Source organism: Elgaria multicarinata, chromosome 11, assembly GCF_023053635.1.
Source record: "Elgaria multicarinata webbii isolate HBS135686 ecotype San Diego chromosome 11, rElgMul1.1.pri, whole genome shotgun sequence".
In the NCBI taxonomy this organism is placed as follows: Eukaryota; Metazoa; Chordata; class Lepidosauria; order Squamata; family Anguidae; genus Elgaria; species Elgaria multicarinata.
The window spans coordinates 46,956,421-46,975,125 of NC_086181.1; the positions used below are offsets into that span (position 1 = coordinate 46,956,421).

The window sequence follows — 18,705 nt, forward strand, 5'->3', positions numbered from 1 at the left end:
GGGGGCAGAAAGTGCCCACCCACCACCCGCCTCACAGCCACCAAGCATCCCTCCTTGCTGGGTGGGTTATGCGTGAAAGCCAAGTGTTGGGTGGGGGTGCGGTTGACTCTGGTTCCCGCTAGGACTTCCAGCCTCGTAAATTTTCCCAAAGCAAAAAGAGGGAGATTCCAGAGCGCAAACCTGGAACCTTCTGCTTGCAAGGCAGGATGCGCCCACTGCTAGAAACCCGCCCTTCCCTGATCTGGTGCCCTCCAGAAGTGTTGGACTGCAATCCCCATCACGATGGAAGTTGTAGTCCGACCTATCTGGCATGCACCTGGTTGGGGAAAGCTGCCATCTGCCTCTCCCCTCCCTGTGCCTCTGCTTCCACGGAGATCCCGTTGGCTGCTGGAAGAACTCCATTCCAGACACCGAAGAGGATTTGACTGCTTTCTCGTCGCTCCCAAGTCCGGCCGCCGCCTTGCTCCCGATCCTCGGGCTGCGAAGGGTCCGAGTTTTGCCCAGAGGAAGTGGACGCCGTTCACTTGATCCGCCTTGTCTGCCGAGATTCTCATGGATTAGCTCTTCAGCAGGAGGGGAAATGGACCCCTGCCACGACCCGACCCGTCCCCCACGGGCTCCGCAACTGGAGATGGTTCGGAGGCCGTCTTCACAGGGCTTTTCGGAGACAGGTGGCCGGAAACGGCGAACAGCTGTGAGATGCCACTCGTAACTCTATACCATTTCCCCGGACAAACCCGGTGTCTGTTCCAGGAGCCCGCTGACCGACGGGTGCCAGTCCCAATCAGAAACTCTGTCTGGACTTAGAGAAGGGGGGCAGGATGGGAGGGGGTGGCAGCAGTGCCTCTAGGAGCTCGCCGGGTGCGCAGATACGCCCAAGGATGGCCGGCAGAGCGATACTTTGGGGCTTCCTCTGGGGTCTCTGTGCGGTGGGTAAGTCTGACCTGGGTCCTCTTTGCTTCTGCTCTCAGAAAGGGCACCCGGGGGGGGGTGCTCAGGGCGGGCAGAATGGCGAGTTCCATGACTGTGCCCAAAGTGTGGCTTCCGGGAGCATCCCTTTTCACCTAGCTCCGTCCCCTCGGACTTGTGAGGCCTGTCCAGGCCTCTGGGGTTGGGCGCCTTGTGGGTCGGGCAGGTTTTGCTCTGGGTGTTTGGCTTTGCTTTAAATGGCTTTTTTATTTTAACCAAAACCCTGTATTTCCAACCGGGTGCCCTCCAGATGTGTTGGTCTGCAACCCCCATCCGTTGGCCATGCAGAATAGGAATGATGGGAATTGTAGTCCAACACAACTGGAGGGCACCAGGTCGAGGAAAGCTGCTCTACACATTAATGGGAAATGGAGATGTTTGAAAGTGGTCCGTGGCCCCTTCCCCAAATGCAAAGGAAAGGAATTAATCCCCCCCTCCCCAACCTATCCCCCCCTCCTCTCTCTCTCTAGCCGTGAGCTGCTCGGAAATTGAGGGTCGCCTGTGGGAGAAGATCTCTCAGAATTACTCAAACTCTGTCCTTCCAGTTCGCCACATCGATGACAAAGTGCCCGTACGGATTGGCATGTCTCTGTCACAGCTCATCAGCCTGGTGAGTTGCGGCCCTGGCTTGAGGATGCGTTGGCCGTGCAAGAGCCAATCAGAACCCTGCTGCTTGTGTGTGGCCTGCAGAGGGCAGTATAGTTTCCCTTTCCTGTTGGTGGGATGCCACCAGGCAGCTGCAGAGGGCGCCACTGTAGAATTGCACTGCTTAACATGGATCAACTCAGCAATACAGGGGAAATTCTTGGCATTGCAGGATGAGGCGGGGCGGGCGGGCGGGAGAGAGAGTCTGGCCTAGTTCATACAGAACAACAACCCAGTATGGGTTGTTGTTGAATTGTGGGTTGTCGTTACATGTGAACCCTGCGCTATGGTTTAACTATGGGCTATTACCCACAAACAACCCAGAAAGAGTTCTACTTTCATGTAACAACGACCCACAATTCAACCCTTACTCTGAGTCCCATTCATTTCAATGAGTCTACTCAAAATAAGAGTTATGTTGGATTTTACCCCAGGTCTCTGTCTCTTTTTGCGAGGAGTGCAGCTCAAGTTTTATTTGGCTCTAAACGAGCACATCTCAGCTTGGGTATGGAAATAGTTAAAGGCAGCAGCAACAGCTGAAGTTGCTGGCTATTAATAACCAAATGATCCAGAGGCACTGAGACAAAGGCGGACGGGTCTTTATGTCCCCTCTCTGTGGCAAATCTTCCATCCCATTTTGTTTGCATTTCCTTCCCTAGCTGCAGCAAGGCTAAACACACACACACACACACACACACACACACACACAGAACAATTTCTCCTGCCACTTCCAGTGGGATGGGTTGTGCAACTTACAATCGATAAAAATCAAAGAACAAAGCCAAGTGCTAGAGCAGTGTTAAGACTAAGACATACTTACCTGGGAGTAAGCCCCATTGATCCCAGTGGAACTTATGTCTGAGTAGGTATTATTTATTTTAACCCATCTTCATCACAGAAAACCGGTTTTAAGGGCGATGTACATAAAAACTTTGAAACGATACAATATTAAAACATAAAGCAATGCGCACGTCAATAAAATGGCGAGGAATAAAACTGTACGTCTAGCTGAAAACAAAGGCTGAAATCTCTGGGCAAATCAAAAGGTTTTTACCTTGGTGCAGAGAAGAATACACCGTTTGCACCAGGGCGTGCCTCTCGCGGGAGGGCATTCCGAAATTTGGGCTCCACCAAAGAAAAGGCCCTGTCTTTAGTCTGGGGCGTAAATGGACTCCTTCTGTAGATGGAATTGGAGAAATGCAAAGGATTGCACAGTTTGTTGGCTGAGATAACCGGAGTCTTGTGGCACCTATTATTATTATTATTATTAAATTTAATCCTCCTTCCAAGGCGAAGCCCCCTCAAAGCGTTTTACAAAATAATCTTTTTCAAACAATAAAATATAAAACACAACTTATTATTATTATTATTTATTGATATAGCACCATCAATGTACAGTAATTACACAGTAAATAGCAAGACCCTACCGCATAGGCTTACAACTGGCTGAAACAGCACCGTAAAGCATTTTAAAAATAATAACAGTAGACATTATAAAAGAAAAACGGGCATTGTCCATTAATTTAAAAGCACAATGGAACATTCAGGCCTTTAAGGCCCATTTAAAAACTAACCATTTAATTTTGTTAAATCTATCGAGTTTGACTAGAACAGGGGAGGTGGCCGGTTCGAATCCTGGCTTAGCTTTCTCCGCCTCACCTTTTACCATCAGTTGTTTTCTTTGCGTGTTTTCTTCTTTTGCAGAACGAAAAGGATGAAGAACTGACTACAAAGGTCTATATGTACCTGGTGAGTATTCAAAAATTTTGAAAAATCACAACACTTTTCAGTTGGTTTGTCTCTGAGACTGTTGTTTTGTCGTCCAGAATTTTCATATTGTTAAGTCAGAGTGATTTAGGGCACAATCCTATGCATGGATTGCCTATGCAATCCATAGCCACAGTAGTGCATGCACTGGTAACTTCCCGATTAGACTACTGCAATGCACTCTACGTGGGGCTGCCCTTGAAGACGACTCGGAAGTTGCAGCTAGTGCAAAATGCAGCAGCTAGACTGCTGGTGATTACATCTTATAGAGACCACATAACACCGGTCTTAAAGGAATTGCACTGGCTGCCTATATGCTTCCGGTCTGAATTCAAGGTGTTGGTAATGACGTTTAAAGCCCTCAACGGCTTGGGACCTCGATACTTGAGGGAGAGCCTCTCCTTATATATGCCTGCCCGAGACTTGAGATCCGTTGGAGGAGCCCTTCTCCACATCCCACCAGCGCAACACATACGCTAAGATGGGACAAGGGAGAGGGCCTTCTCTGTGGTGGCATCCTGACTGTGGAACGCCCTCCCCTTGGAGGCCCGACTGGCGCCAATACTGATTTCATTTCAACACCAAGTAAAAACATGGCTTTTTAACAAAGCCTTTAATGGTTAAATTCGCTAAGATGGCACATTGTTTTAACTGTTTTCACTGTTTTAAATTATATATTGTTTTAACTTGGTTCATGGTTTAATTTGTTTCTAGCTGTGTATATTGTTTTATACTGTATGCTTTTATCTGTACGCTGCCCTGAGATCCTAATGATATAGGGCGGGATACAAATGTTTTGAATAAATAAAATAAACGTTGAGACAGAAAAAAGTCCTACAACTCTCAGCATTGGCTGAGTTGTGGGCCTTTTTCTGTCTAAACAAGCATAGGATTGCACCCTTATTGCATTTATTTACTATTTACTTATTAAAATATGTATATGTACAGTTTCCCTATTGCTCAAGAATGTTTATAGCAGCCATTGCAAAGGGGATACAGGTAAAACAAACGACACCAAGATTTCTGTTAAAGAAAAAGAAACCTGCAGCTCTGAGAAACCAAAGCCAAGGAGATTTGCTCTTTCTCTCTTGAGCTTATTTCAACCCATATGAGCGCTTTTGAGAGCATCCTCAGATAATGAACGTGGCGTAAAGGGTTTTGTGACACGGTTCTCTTGGCGAGGCCGAGGGTCATGATTTCCTGACCACTGTGGGCTCTGCCTCAGAAAGCAGCATCTTTTTAAACACACACACTCACAATATTCTTTTGGAGAGTCAGAGGGGAAAACCCACATGGGCAGGTTTTGCCACACGACCGGAAAATCTAAGACACTAGAGATATAGCAATGGACCAGCTGATGGGAAAAGGAGAGGAAGTGATTGGAGACACAGGTTCAAATCCTACCTCTCCTGATTTGGGTCCTTTGGAAGCGTGGGCCGGGTTAGGAAGATGTAGGGTGCCCCTATGGAAAGGAGGACAGGGCTCCTGTACTTTTCACAGTTGTATCGAAAAGAGAATTTCAGCAGGTGTCATTGGTATGCATGCAGCCCCAGGTGAAATCCCCTCTTCATCACAACAGTTCAAGCTGCAGGAGCCCTGCCCTCTTTTTGTATCTGGTCATGCTAGGCAGGGCTCCTGCAACTTGAACTGTTGTGATGAAGAGGGAATTTTAGCAGTTGCTGCACGTGTACGAAGGACACCTGCTGAAATTCCCTTTTCCAGGCAACTGTTAAAGATACAGGAGCCCGGTCCTCCTTTCCATGTGGCCACCCTACGGAAGATGGTCCCAGGCACCATTCTGGAATCTCTCCCTAGAAGTGGCTTGCCTCACAGCAATGCCGTGAGGAAGGCTGAGCCAAACAGGAGCCCATGAGATGAGGTGGGCAATAATCAACCCAAATTAGAATCATAGAACAGCAGAGTTGGAAGGGGCCTACAAGGCCATCGAGTCCAACCATCGAGCCCAACGCCCCTTCCCTTCAAAATTAATATTTTCACGAGGCGTATCCCGCCCCCGCCCCCTTGCCGTGTCCTCTTAGTCTTCCTCTTCAGTTTTGCTCTGACCCTTTTGCTTACGGCAACCGCCCCTTTTCTCCCCACGGGTGCCAGGAGTGGACAGACTACCGCCTCACCTGGGACCCTGCGGACTTCGAGGGCATCACCTCCATCAGGGCTTTCTCCGAGAAGTTGTGGCACCCAGACATCGTCCTTATGAACAAGTGAGTGGCCGGGACGGCTCGGGCCACAGTGCTGTCAAAATGCAGCTGCCTCTGGGATGTGTGGAGCGGGGGAGGGGAAGGGGTTTCTAGCTGGGATCCCCGACTTTTATGCTGGATGCCGTCTAACTGAATGAGTCCTGTATTGTTGCAGATGTATTTCCTGGATTTTTATTGTGTTTCGTTTGTACTGTTTTATTACTGTCCTGTACTCCCAAGAGTAGGGTGACCATCATGGCCCGATCTACACATTGTTGTGAAGTCGCTTCTGTGCGCGGTTTTTTAATACATACCTAAATGAAGCGCGTCTTTCTTCACTGTCTCTGGCGCTTTTTCTTTCGTTTCGTTTCATTGGAGCGGTTCACACTGTTCTAAATTCCTCTCCCTTCCGTCGCAAGTGGGCGTTTCTTATAGGCTGGCTTTGGGGGATGCTTGGGACGTTCTCCCTTGCTCCCCCCCTTTTTAAAAAATTCCTCAAATCCCAGAATTCCTTTGGGACACCTGTATTTTCATATTTACCATTGCACTGGTGCAGGCTGGTGGCTCCAATGTTAGTGAGGCAGTGAATCGGCTCCGGGATTCAGTCAAAACCAGTCTGCATCTTTAGAGTTCTGACTGTACCCCAGAACGGATTCCCCACCCCAGGGACATTGGAGCCACCAGGCCCCACTGCCCACAGATAGGACCTGTGTTAGTGTGACCCTATGAAAAGGAGGACAGGGCTCCTGTATCTTTAACAGTTGCATAGAAAAGGGAGTTTCAGCAGGTGTCATTTGTATATAAGGAGAACCTGGTGAAATTCCCTCTTCATCGCCGCAGGAGCTATACTAGAGGGACCAGATTTAAAAGAGGGCAGGGCTCCTGCAGCTTTAACTGTCGAGATGAAGAGGAAATTCCACCAGGTTCTCCGTATGTACAAATGAATGTACAAACCCTTTTCAATACAGCTGTTAACATAGGGTCACCCTACCCAAGAGTGCAAATCTGGCCTTCCAGGGTTTCCAGAATGTCGTTCCCATTTCCTACCCCCACCCCCAATCAAAGGTCGTTTGGGGGTCTCCTGCCTTTTGTGCTATTTTTTCCCCATATTCTAAAAGGTCAAAATGCCTCTCTGAAGGCTGAGTTACTGTCAGGAAGAACTTGATTCCCAAGTATGTTGGTGTTTTGGGTATTTTGGGCTCACCCTGTTGCATCCGCTCTTGGCTACCACTAGAACACGGTGTACAAGGGATTCCCTGGAACTGAATTCGTCCCTCGGTTTGAAAGAGATTCAAGATGGGGGACACTTGGCTCAGCAATACTACAAACGAGAAAGATCTTGGAATTGTTGTAGATCACAAGCTGAATATGAGCCAACAGTGCGATATGGCTGTAAGAAAGGCAAATGCTATTTTGGGCTGCATTAACAGAAGTATAGCTTCCAAATCACGTGAGGTCCTGGTTCCTCTCTATTCAGCCCTGGTTAGGCCTCATCTAGAGTATTGTGTCCAGTTCTGGGCTCCACAATTCAAGAAGGACGCAGACAAGCTGGAACGTGTTCAGAGGAGGGCAACCAGGATGATCAGGGATCTGGAAACAAAGCCCTATGAAGAGAGACTGAAAGAACTGGGCATGTTTAGCCTGGAGAAGAGAAGATGGAGGGGAGACATGAGAGCACTCTTCAAATACTTAAAAGGTTGTCACCCAGAGGAGGGCCAGGATCTCTTCTCGATCCTCCCAGAGTGCAGGACACGGAATAACGGTCTCAAGTTAAAGGAAGCCAGATTCCAGCTGGACATTAGGAAAAACGTCCTGACTGTTAGAGCAGTACGACAATGGAATCAGTTGCCTGGTGAGGTTGTGGCCTCTCCCACACTAGAGGCCTTCAAGAGGCAGCTGGACAACCATCTGTCAGGGATGCTTTAGGGTGGATTCCTGCATTGAGCAGGGGTTGGACTGGATGGCCTTGTAGGCCCCTTCCAACTCTGCTATTCTATGATTCTATGATTCAATAGCCCAGGTCTATAATGACCTCGCTTGTACCCCTGTTTCCCCACCAATAGCAGAGGAGGTAGGACTGCATTTTTGTGAACCGCCCAGAGAGCTTCGGCTATAAAAATGTAATAAATAAATAAATAAATAAATAAATAAATAATTTTTTCTCTCCCTCCAGCAATGACGGCGTCTTTGACATTGCTCTGGCAGTGACTGTCCTGGTGAACCATGACGGGACGGTCCAGTGGCAACCGCCAGCTGTTTATCGGAGTAGCTGCAGCATCCAGGTGAGCAGGAACGAAGACGGTAGCAGCAATTACCCAGGGTGACACCGGGAAGGAAGGACCATCTGGATTTGGGTATGGAATTGTAGCATGAAGAACATCAGAAGACCTGCCGTGGTCATAGAATCATAGAATAGTAGAGTTGGAAGTGGCCTACAAGGCCATTGAGTCCAACCCCCTGCTCAATGCAGGAATCCACCCTAAAGCATCCCTGACAGGTGGTTGTCCAGCTGCCTCTTGAAGGCCTCTAGTGTGGGAGAGCCCACAACATCCCTAGGTCACTGGTTCCATTGTCATACTGCTCTAACTGTCAGGAAGTTTTTCCTGATGTCCAACTGGAATCTGGCTTCCTGTCACTTGAGCCCATTATTCCGTGTCCTGCACTCTGGGAGGATGGAGAAGAGATCCTGGCCCTCCTCTGTGTGACAACCTTTCAAGTCTTTAAAGAATGATATCATGTCTCCCCTCAGTCTTCTCTTCTCCAGGCTAAACATGCCCAGTTCTTTCCATGTCTCCTCATAGGGCTTTGTTTCCAGACCCCTGATGTATTGTATGTATGTATTATTGCATTTATATCCCGGTGTTTTTCCTCCGAGGAACCCAAGGCAGCATACATAATCCTCCTCCTCCTCCATTTTATCCTCACCACAACGTCCCTGTGAGGTGGGTTGGGCTGAGAGTCTCTGACTGGCTCAAAGTCACCCAGTGGGTTTCCATGGCCGGGTGTAGACTAGAACCCGGATCTCCCAGCTCCCAGTCCGACACTTTAACCACTGCATCATACTGGCTCGTTGCCCTCCTCCGAACACGCTCCAGCTTGTCTGCATCCTTCTTGAAGTGTGGTGCCCAGAACTGGACGCAATACTCTAGATGAGGCCTAACCAGGTCAGCCTGATTCCTCCGGGCGGGCCGGCTCAACCATGAGGCAACATAACGCACTTGCCTCAAGCGGCAGGTGCTGGGAGGCAGCAGCAAGGTGCTGGAGGAGGGGGTGGCATACCAAGCAGCCTGCCCTGTACCCCCTAAGCCAGCTTGCTGCCTTAAGGTGTGGTGGAGCATGGGAGATGCTACCCCATCACTGCTCTTGAAGAAAGATTCAGCTGGCGGTCCAGGCAGCTTTTGAACGTGGAATGGGAGGAGGCGGCAACAGGTTCTTTCCTCAGGCAGCAAAATAGCTGGGCCGGCCCTGTTCCAGGAAGCTCACAAGCAGCACCTGAACACCAGAGCCCTCTCCTACTGTTGTTGGTCGCTGAGAGATAGGCTGGCTCTGAACTTGGAGGCGACATCATTTAACTTTCATGGAGGAGAAAGCCATCAATGGCAACTAGTCTGGATGAGTATGTCCTACCTCCAGTAGCAGAGGTCTCATTATGCCAGTCGTTGGGGAACACGGAGGTGTTGTTGCCATCCTGTACACTCTTCTCTGATCTCATACTTAAAAGGTTGCCACACAGAGGAGGGCCAGGATCTCTTCTCCATCCTCCCAGAGTGCAGGACATGGAATAATGGTCTCAAGTTAAAGGAAGCCAGATTCCAGCTGGACAGCAGGAAAAACCTCCTGACTGTTAGAGCAGTACGACAGTGGAATCAGTTACCAGGGAGGTTGTGGGCTCTCCCACACTAGAGGCCTTCAAGAGGCAGCTGGACAACCCTCTGTCAAGGAGTCTTTAGGGTGGATTCCTGCACTGAGCAGGGGGTTGGACTCGATGGCCTTGTAGGCCCCTTCCAACTCTGCTATTCTATGATTCTATGATTCTATAAGACTGCACCATTAACGCTCTTTTGGTCTCCAACCTGGTGCATTCCAGATGTGTAACCATGCTGGTTGAGAGACGCTGGGAGTTGTAGTCCCAACACATTCTACTGTAATCCAGGTTGGGGAAAGCTGTTCTTTAGGTTGTTTGGATTCTGCAAATGGACTTCCCATGCTAGCTTGAAAGCGTGTCTTCCTTTTCTATTTCTGGTTTGGTGTCGTTCATTCCAGCTAAAAATCAGCAGAACGTGGCCTGGCTTTGCATCGGCGTTAACCCGGTGCTACAAACACAGTAATCACTGTAAGAAAGGAATTGAAAGAGGAAAACTGCCAGGATCATACGGCCTCTAGGGTGCGACCCCACTTAGAATACCGTGTGCGGTTCTGGTCACCACACCTAAAAAAGGGTATTATGGAGCTGGAAAAGGTGCAGAAAAGGGTAACAAAAGGATCAAGAGGCTGGAGCAACTTTCTTATGAGGAACCGATACAACAACTGGGATTGTTTAGCTTAGGGGAAAAGGCAAGTTAGGGCAGGTATGGTAGAAGTGTACAAATTTATGCATGGTGTAGAGCAGCCTTCCTCAACCTGGGGCGCTCCAGATGTGTTGGACTGCAACTCCCAGAATGCCCCAGCAGTCCAACACATCTGGAGCACCCCAGGTTGAGGAAGGCTGGTGTAGAGAAAGTGCACAAGGAGACATTTTGGATGGCTTTAAAAGGGGGTTGGACAAATTCATGGAGTAGAAGCCTAGCTAGTCCTGATGGGTGTCAGTATCAGAAGTGGTATGCCTATGTACTCCAGTTGCTGGGGAACATGGGTGGGAGGGTGCTGTTGCATGCATGCGCTGCTTGCGGATATCCCCGTGGGCAGCTGTTCGGCCACTGTGTGAACAGAATGCTGGAGTAGATGGACCCTGGGTCAGATCCAGCATCAGGGCTCTTCTTAGTTTCCCCATTTTTCAGAACCATCACTGGCAAGCGTGCACAAATTTAGCCTATATGCATTCTTGTCTTGTCAATTTCCTTGTATGTTCTGTCACTTCCTTTGACAGCTGGGACATACAAGGACATTGACAAGGCAAAGCTACACATATAGGACAGCCTTAAGTGCACAATTGTGAAAGACTGACAAAAAATTAAGGAAAAAGATATTATTTATTTATCATACTTATACCCCGCTCCTCAGCCAAAAAAGGCTCTCGGAGCGGCTTACACTTAGCAAAAAAGACAGTCCCTGCCCTCAGGCTTACAATCTAATAAAGACATGACACACAAGGAAAAGGAGTCAAGGAGGGAGGGAGGGAGGAATATTGACGCTCCCCCCCCCAAATTTATGTCCCCCCACCAAAAAAATACAACCCCATTTGCACAAATTTATAGGGCCATTTTTTTAAAAAACAAAACAAAACACAAAACACTGGGGAAGGAAAAGGGGTCACAATCAGTGTGGGGAAAGGGCCGAGGTGGGCAAATAAGACGAGTTCAGCCACAAGGATTCCGGCTGGACATCAGGAAAAACTTCCTGACTGTTAGAGCAGTACGACAATGGAATCAGTTACCTAGGGAGGCTTTGGGCTCTCCCACACTAGAGGCCTTCAAGAGGCAGCTGGACAACCCTCTGTCAGGGATGCTTTAGGGTGGATTCCTGCATTGAGCAGGGGGTTGGACTTGATGGCCTTGTGGGCCCCTTCCAACTCTGCTATTCTATGATTTTATGATTCTAAGGACACTGGGATACCAGCTGAAGGACCAAGGAGGAAAGTCTGTTGGAGCAGGAATCTGTTGGAGCATTAATGCTGTGAAGCTCCATCTTATGGCACCTGAAATGTCTCTCCCCTCAGAGGTGGGGTCCTCCCATGGAACTGTATTAAAAAAAATGAGGTGGGAAGGACAGTGGGATGTAGACAGGTGCTCCGTGGGAGCTGCCCTTTCCCCTGACCACTTTCTGGGATTTGGGTGTGTGTCTGTGTCAGGTGACCTACTTCCCGTTCGACTGGCAGAACTGCACGATGGTCTTCAGCTCGAGAACGTACGACGCCTCAGAGGTCACCCTTCTGCACCCGCTCAGCAAGGACGGGAAGGAGCTGAGGGAAATTGTTATCTACGAAAACACGTTTATCGGTGAGAAAATGCACGAGGCACGGTTGCGTCAGAGCACACAGGTATATCCACGCAGGCAGGCGCTGTCCGTGTCTCTCTCTTTCTCTTTCCCAAGTCTTGGTTCTGTGTTACCCCGTCTGGGTTAACTGATTTGAGCCAGGTTCCCAAGGGCTGGCCCCAGCTAGGGCCAACCTAATCCAAGACTTCGCCCATGTACCAGCAGCCTGCGCGCTCCGCCTTCCCGTTCCCTGCCTATTCCTAGTGTTCCATTCAAGGGCATCGTCCCCTACGGAGCGCCTTCCATCTCATGCATCCCCAAGCAGCATCCCAAGTGTCGGGGTCTTTCTACTAGCCGCCTCTCCGTATTCTTCCTGATACGCAGGTAAGCAACAAAATGGCGGTCGGGCAGCCAAGATGGAAGGCCCATTGACGATGACAGGACCAGCCTAGTAGTTGGGTCGAGGGCCTTTCCTCGCACTTCCTTCTCTCCTTTCTCTTATTTAATTTATTTATTGCATTTATATACCGCCCCGTAGCTGAAGCTCTCTGGGCAGTTTACAATGCTGTCTGGTCGGTTCTCTTGGCAGACAACGGGCAGTGGGAGATCCAGCACAAACCGTCCCGGAAGAACACCCACCCCAGAGACCCGCTCTACGAGGACATCACCTTCTACCTCATCATCCGCCGCAAACCCCTCTTCTACTTCATCAACGTCATCATCCCTTGCATCTTGATTACAATCCTGGCCATTTTTGTCTTCTATCTGCCGCCGGACGCCGGTAGGTGCCCCAAGCCAGCCTGAGAGGCTTATAGATCCTTGGGGTCGCCCCTCCTTGGAACGGCTTTGGTCTCTTTCGAACGGACTTCCATCATTTCCCGTGCAAGTGCCATGGAAGCCTTGGCAAAAGCCACTTCACCCTGTCCTCTCAAAATCTGCCTCTGTGACTCTGGTTCACAGGATCACCCACACCTCCTCATAACACATTCATCTGTTATCCCCAGGGAGTCTTAGGGATGTATTTGGAACACACTTTGTTCCCTTTAAAGGTGTGTCCAGAATGGGATTGCATTGCACACCTGCCTTCCCCAACCTGGTATTTATTTATTTATTTATTTATTTATTTATTGCATTTATATACCACCCCATAGCTGAAGCTCTCTGGGCAGTTTACAAAAGTTAAGAACAGTGAACATTAAAATAAATACACAAAAATTTAAAAGCATCAACAGCATAGAAACCAACAATATCCATTTAAAACAACTATTCTGGGGTCAGTTAAAAAAAACATCTCAGCATATGTTGTTAACTGCCTGGGAGAAGAAAAAAGTCTTGACCTGGCGCCGAAAAGATAACAATGTTGGTGCCAGGTGAGTCTCATCGGGGAGATCATTCCATAATTGGGGGGCCACCACTGAGAAGGCCCTCTCCCTTGTTGCCATCCTCCGTGCTTCCCTTGGAGGAGGCGCTCAGAGGAGGACCTTAGATGTTGAGCGCAGTGTACGGGGAGGTTCATGTCGGGAGGGGCGTTCCATCAGGTATTGCGGTCCCAAGCCATGTAGGGCTTCATAGGTTAAAACCAGCACCTTGAATTGGGCTATGAAATGTGATACCTTCCCGATGTGTCTGACTACAATTCTCATCATCTGGAGTTGGGACAGAGATGATGGGAGTTGTAGCCTGACACATTTGGAGGGCACCAGGTTAGCATACTGTCATTGCTTAGGTGCCAGGTGACAACGCCTTTATTCTCTCAGGCCCATCGCATTTTGCTGCAATTTTTTAAAAAATTCACATTGCCGAACTGTGGATTTTTGTTTTGTTTTGATAATGTGATTTTTTGGTTAGGTTTTGAAGGTTTGTAGGCTGTTTTCAATGCTGTCTGTGAAAATGTGTTTGGTAGGTCAATTGGATGGTCGGTAGATGAGAGGAAAGGAAAGTTACGGTAGGAGAAAGAAATGTAATGCAATTCTAATTTAATTTAGAAATTTTGCAAGATGCCTTTGAAGGGTAACCGCCTGTACCCTGAATGTGGCACACACCAAAACTTAAAACCACAAGTCATAACAAAACAATGAGAATAATAATAATAAAAAAACCATTGATCAAATCAGAAAGAAAAGGGGGAGAAAGAAGTTAAGGCGCAATCTTATGTATGTTTAGACCAAAAAATGTCCTACAATTCCCAGCATCCCCCAGCTGGCTGGGGGATGCTGGGAGTTGTAGGACTTTATTCGGTCTAAACGTGCATAAGATTGCACCTTAAGTTCTTAACTTGACATCCCCTCATTGATTCCAATAGGACTTAAATGCAACTAACTTTCTCTGCCTGCAATTTGGGAAAGAACAGACCCTGACTTGGTGGCCTTCCGGCCCTTTGACACACCTGAGCTGAGCTGCAGCGTCAGGCGTTCAGCCGGACTCCGTTCTCTCCCTTCCCCAGGTGAGAAAATGACGCTCTCCATCTTCGCCCTTCTCACCCTCACGGTCTTCCTGCTCCTGCTGGCTGACAAAGTGCCGGAGACATCCTTGGCGGTGCCCATCATCGTGAAATACCTGATGTTCACCATGATCCTGGTCACGTTCTCCGTCATCCTAAGCGTGGTGGACCTCAACCTGCACCATCGCTCACCCAACACCCACGAAATGCCCTTCTGGGTGAGGAAGGTATGGCTTCGCCCTCTAGGGGGCGCCAGGTCTGGAACCAGCCAGGGCCAAGGGAACGGGTCCATCTAGCCCAGTTTTGTCAGCACTAACTGGCAGCAACAGCTCTCCTGGATTTCAGGCACTCCTTTCAGTTTTCCCCCGGTCATACCCGGAGAAGCTGGGATTTGAACCTAGGACCTTCTGCCACTGAGCCACAGCCCCTCGCTGTGAAGAGGGCGAAAGGACAGGTTGGTTTCTGGCTGGGATGACTCGGAAATCGGATCCCTTGTGGACATTTCTGGAGTTGTAGCTGAGGACTGTCCCAGCCCCGGCCTTCTTGTTCCACTCGTGGTAAGAAGTTTGAGGCCGCCGCTGCAGGCCCACCAGCTCACACCAACGGGACAGATTTAAACCAATCTGGAGCCACTGTAAATGACATGGATATTGCTGTTTCCCCAAATCCTGGTTTTATTTACAAACTGCCCAGTTGAGAAAGAGTGATAAAGAGGAAAGCAAACCAGTTCGACATAGCCAAATTTCTGAAAAGGCCACATTTCTTATTTCTTCTTCTTCTTCTTCTTATTATTATTATTATTAATAATAATAATTTATTTATTTATTTATTTATTTGTTACCTGCCTCTCCCTCTGGATTGAGGCGGGGTACAACACAAATGAAATACATACAACTAATTCAAACTTTTAAAACAAGTGCATCAAGTTAAAGGAAGCCAGATTCCAGCTGGCCATCAGGAAAAACTTCCTGACAGTTAGAGCAGTACGACAATGGAACCAATGACCTAGGGAGGTTGTGGGCTCTCCCACCCTAGAGGCCTTCAAGAGGCAGCTGGACAGCCCTCTGTCAGGGATGCTTTAGGGTGGATTCCTGCATTGAGCAGAGGGTTGGACTTGATGGCCTTGTAGGCCCCTTCCAACTCTGCTATTCTATGATTCTATGATTAAAAGCAGCACACCATTAAAAAAGGCATCTTAAATTTATTGCATTTTTATACCGCCCAATAGCTGAAGCTCTTCTCATGAGCCTCTTTTTATGAGTGCTGGACAGACCTCATTTCTGTGAGTGTCTTCTGAGAGAACCTTACAGTATGTATTCCATGTGCCTCCACGCGACTCTCTGTGGGTCTCTGCCTCCAAGGCTGTGATGGGTGTTGTCATTCCCACGGCTGGAGAGAGATTTCCATCCCCTAAGGACCCTTAAGGCGCAATCCTATGCCTGTTTCGACAGAAAACAGGCCTGCAGCTCCCCGCCTTCCCCAGCCAGCCATAGGCATAGGACTGTTCCTTCAAGCTGTCTTGACTTCCCTCTGGTGCCAGGCTATGTAAGACCTGAACAGCCGAGAGCACCATACTCAGAACAATAGTTTCAGTCTTGCAAAGGTCTCTCAGGCAGAAGTTTAGGGAAAAACGTGTGTCAATGTCTTCTCTCCCTTGCTCTCTTTCTTTCTCTCTCTAGATTTTTATCCACAAGCTCCCTCGGTATTTGGGCCTGCGACGTCCAAAGCCAGAACCCATCCTCAAACAGAACCCAAAACAGGAACTCATTGTGAAAAGTAGCCGCCGTACGGATGAATATTTCATCCGTACCCCTGCCTATGACTTCCCTAAACCCAACAGGTGAGTGCCGGACTTAACGTTGGATGCTTTGGCACTGGAAATAGATGAGGAACGAAAGAAAGGAGGGATCCAAAAGTCCACTGAGCAGATCCAGACTCAAAATGGTGCCGTTTATCTAGTGCAGCTGCTGAAATTGCAACACACATCAGATTTGTTCATGTCACAGTAAGCCAACTGAGAGTGCTGTAAAGCCAACTGAGAGGACACATGAAGCCAATTAAGAGTAAGGCCAATTCTTCTGGGGTCATCGGCATTACCCTCACTCTGAGTGGGCAAATGTTTTTGCCACCTTTTGTAGCAAACTGAGAATAAAATGAAGGGGTAGTGCAGTCATAGTTGCTGCAGATAATTTTAACAAAAAGAGGGGGGAAAACCCAGTCCTATTTACTGCTCTTTAACAGCCCCTCTAAAATCATAGGGTTGGCCAAGGTAGAGATGTGGGGTGCTTGTTCTACCAATGGTGGATCCTGTCCCACCCTTTCAAGGTTTCACCTGGAGGGCTTCTCCACGGACATGAAAAAATTCATCGATGGCCCCAGTCAGTGTATCGCCCTCCCTCCGGAGATTAAATCCGCCATGGATGCCATCACGTACATAGCGGAGCAACTGCAAGAGCAGGACGACAGCGACGCGGTGAGTTACGGGGCAGGAAAGGGCAGCTGAGGGGCACCCCAGTAAGCTTCGTGCCTGGCTGGTGGTCACAGCTGTGGTCTCTGCAAGCAAATAAGGCACGAGAAGAAGATTTCAGCTGTTGGGCAGTCTAGGAAGGCAATGAATGAATGAATGAAAATTGCAGACCGACAGCACCAGCTGCAGGTTTCGGAGGGCCCTTGGGCGAGAGGTCCTCCCTCAGGGAGCCTGCCTGCTCACCACCATTGTCACTGCTGGTCTCGCTCCTCGTCCTCATTAGGGCCACCGCTTGCTGGCTTGACAGGCAGGGAGCCAGGAGGCTGTGGCATTGACTGGTCCTCTTCTCATCACCCTCGTCTGGGCCAAAGCGAGAGGCAGGTGAACAAGCAGGTGGCCGTGATGAAAAGGAGCAACAGCAGGTCCAAGGAGCTCTTGTCTGTGGGCCCCTGCTGGGGTGTGGGCCCTTGGCACATGCCCAGGCATACCTACCCGTGTCATTGGCCCTGCATGCAAGTATGAAAAGCTGGAGGGGGCTTCTGTAACTTTAACAGTTGTGTTGAAAAGGGTATTTCACCCGGTGCTGCATGCGTACCAATGACACCAGGGGGGGATCTACACTACTGCTTTAAAGCGCTTTATAACAGTTTTGACAACTATTGGGGCCCAGGACACACTGCATATACAGGTTTCAAAACGTTTTCAAAGCGCTTTAAAAGCAGTCGTGTAGATCCCCCCCTGCTGAAATTCCCATTTCAATGCAATTGTTACAGGAGCCCGGTCCTCCTTTCCATAGGGTCACCCTAAATGCATGCAGAAGTAGTTTTTCAAAGACGCAAATGGCTTCGCACTTTGCAGGCATTGTTAAGGGACTCTTACCCCGTTCGTTTACACGGGTTTTGTGCAGGAATCATGGAATAGTAGAGTTGGAAGGGGCCTATAAGGCCATTGAGTCCAACCCCCTGCTCAGTGCAGGAGAACTGCCCAGTAGAATTGTGCCTCCTCTGGATTAGTATAAAGAGGTGCCATTCGGAGCTCAACAACCGTGATCTGGCCTCATGGGCGTGCCTGTCCTCTTTCCCACGCCGGAGACAGGGGGTCTTGGCGTTTCCTGTCCCGCCTTCCAAAATGCTGTCTTCCCTTTTCCCAACCCTTCCAGCTAAAGGAGGACTGGGAATACGTGGCCATTGTAGTGGACCGCCTGTTCTTCTGGACCTTCATCATCTTCACCACGCTCGGCACTCTCACCATCTTCTTGGACGCCATGTACAACTTCCCCCCTGAACAGCCCTTCCCGTGAGCTCTTGACTGCCCTCTCCACACTGCAGGAAGCTCTCCGGTCCTTCTGCCAAAAAAAAAGGCCTGCTGCGTGGGACATCCCATCAGTGGAAGGACGGAACACGCATTAGCCTCCATCCAGGACCACATATTTATCAACCAATCAGAAGCATGCTTATCGGGAAGCCAGTCCCGTTGAGTGCCACCAGGTTTGCTTCCAAGTTGTATGTATAGGGCTGTACCCTTTGTATCAGTGGTTTACACCACATTTGAATCGAGGTTATAAAAGAGCAGTGTGGACGTGGAATTGGGCCCACAGGACCTTCCATTATAAGGAGGAGCCGCCCTCAGGACGCAGCTGAGTTCCTATTAGTATTCTCCATTGTGTATGCCCCCTAGTACAAAATCAGTAGGTTCAGCAATGGTTCCAGACAGTAATTATTGTTTTTGTCAATAATTACACACATTAACAACCATGTGACCTCTTCTTATTTTAATGGAGTGATGTTCTACCTTAAGCCAACGTGTGAGGCAAAACTGTCCATCCAGGACAGTGAGTATACTTCTGATTTACTCCAGGGTATAACTGTGGAGGGATTTGGCCTTGTGTACGTGTCCAACAGAGCAACTGGAATGCAAGAATCAACACCGCTTGCTCGAGAGGTGCCCGTGGTTTATCCCAGAATGGGGTGGAGTTGTCGTAGACAACAGTGAACGAGCGTGTGGGCCAGGGCTCAGGCAAAGAGAACGCCACAGGTGTCCCCCTGAGATGCACAAAGGTGTAACATTAGGAGGAGGAGAGCAGCTGGTTG

At 49.0% G+C, this 18,705-nt stretch overlaps 1 protein-coding gene across 1 annotated transcript; it reads left to right on the forward strand.

Moving 5' to 3' along the window:
• Positions 1-827: 827 nt before the first annotated feature.
• Positions 828-17,947, forward strand: CHRNB1 (cholinergic receptor nicotinic beta 1 subunit). The gene is made up of 11 exons (XM_063138710.1): positions 828-933; positions 1,440-1,579; positions 3,319-3,363; positions 5,491-5,600; positions 7,750-7,858; positions 11,584-11,731; positions 12,298-12,489; positions 14,152-14,375; positions 15,828-15,988; positions 16,474-16,621; positions 17,775-17,947. The coding sequence occupies exons 1-11, from the start codon at positions 882-884 to the stop codon at positions 17,913-17,915; spliced, it is 1,470 nt and encodes a 489-aa protein (XP_062994780.1). The 5' UTR covers positions 828-881; the 3' UTR covers positions 17,916-17,947.
• The last annotated feature ends 758 nt before the right edge of the window (positions 17,948-18,705 follow it).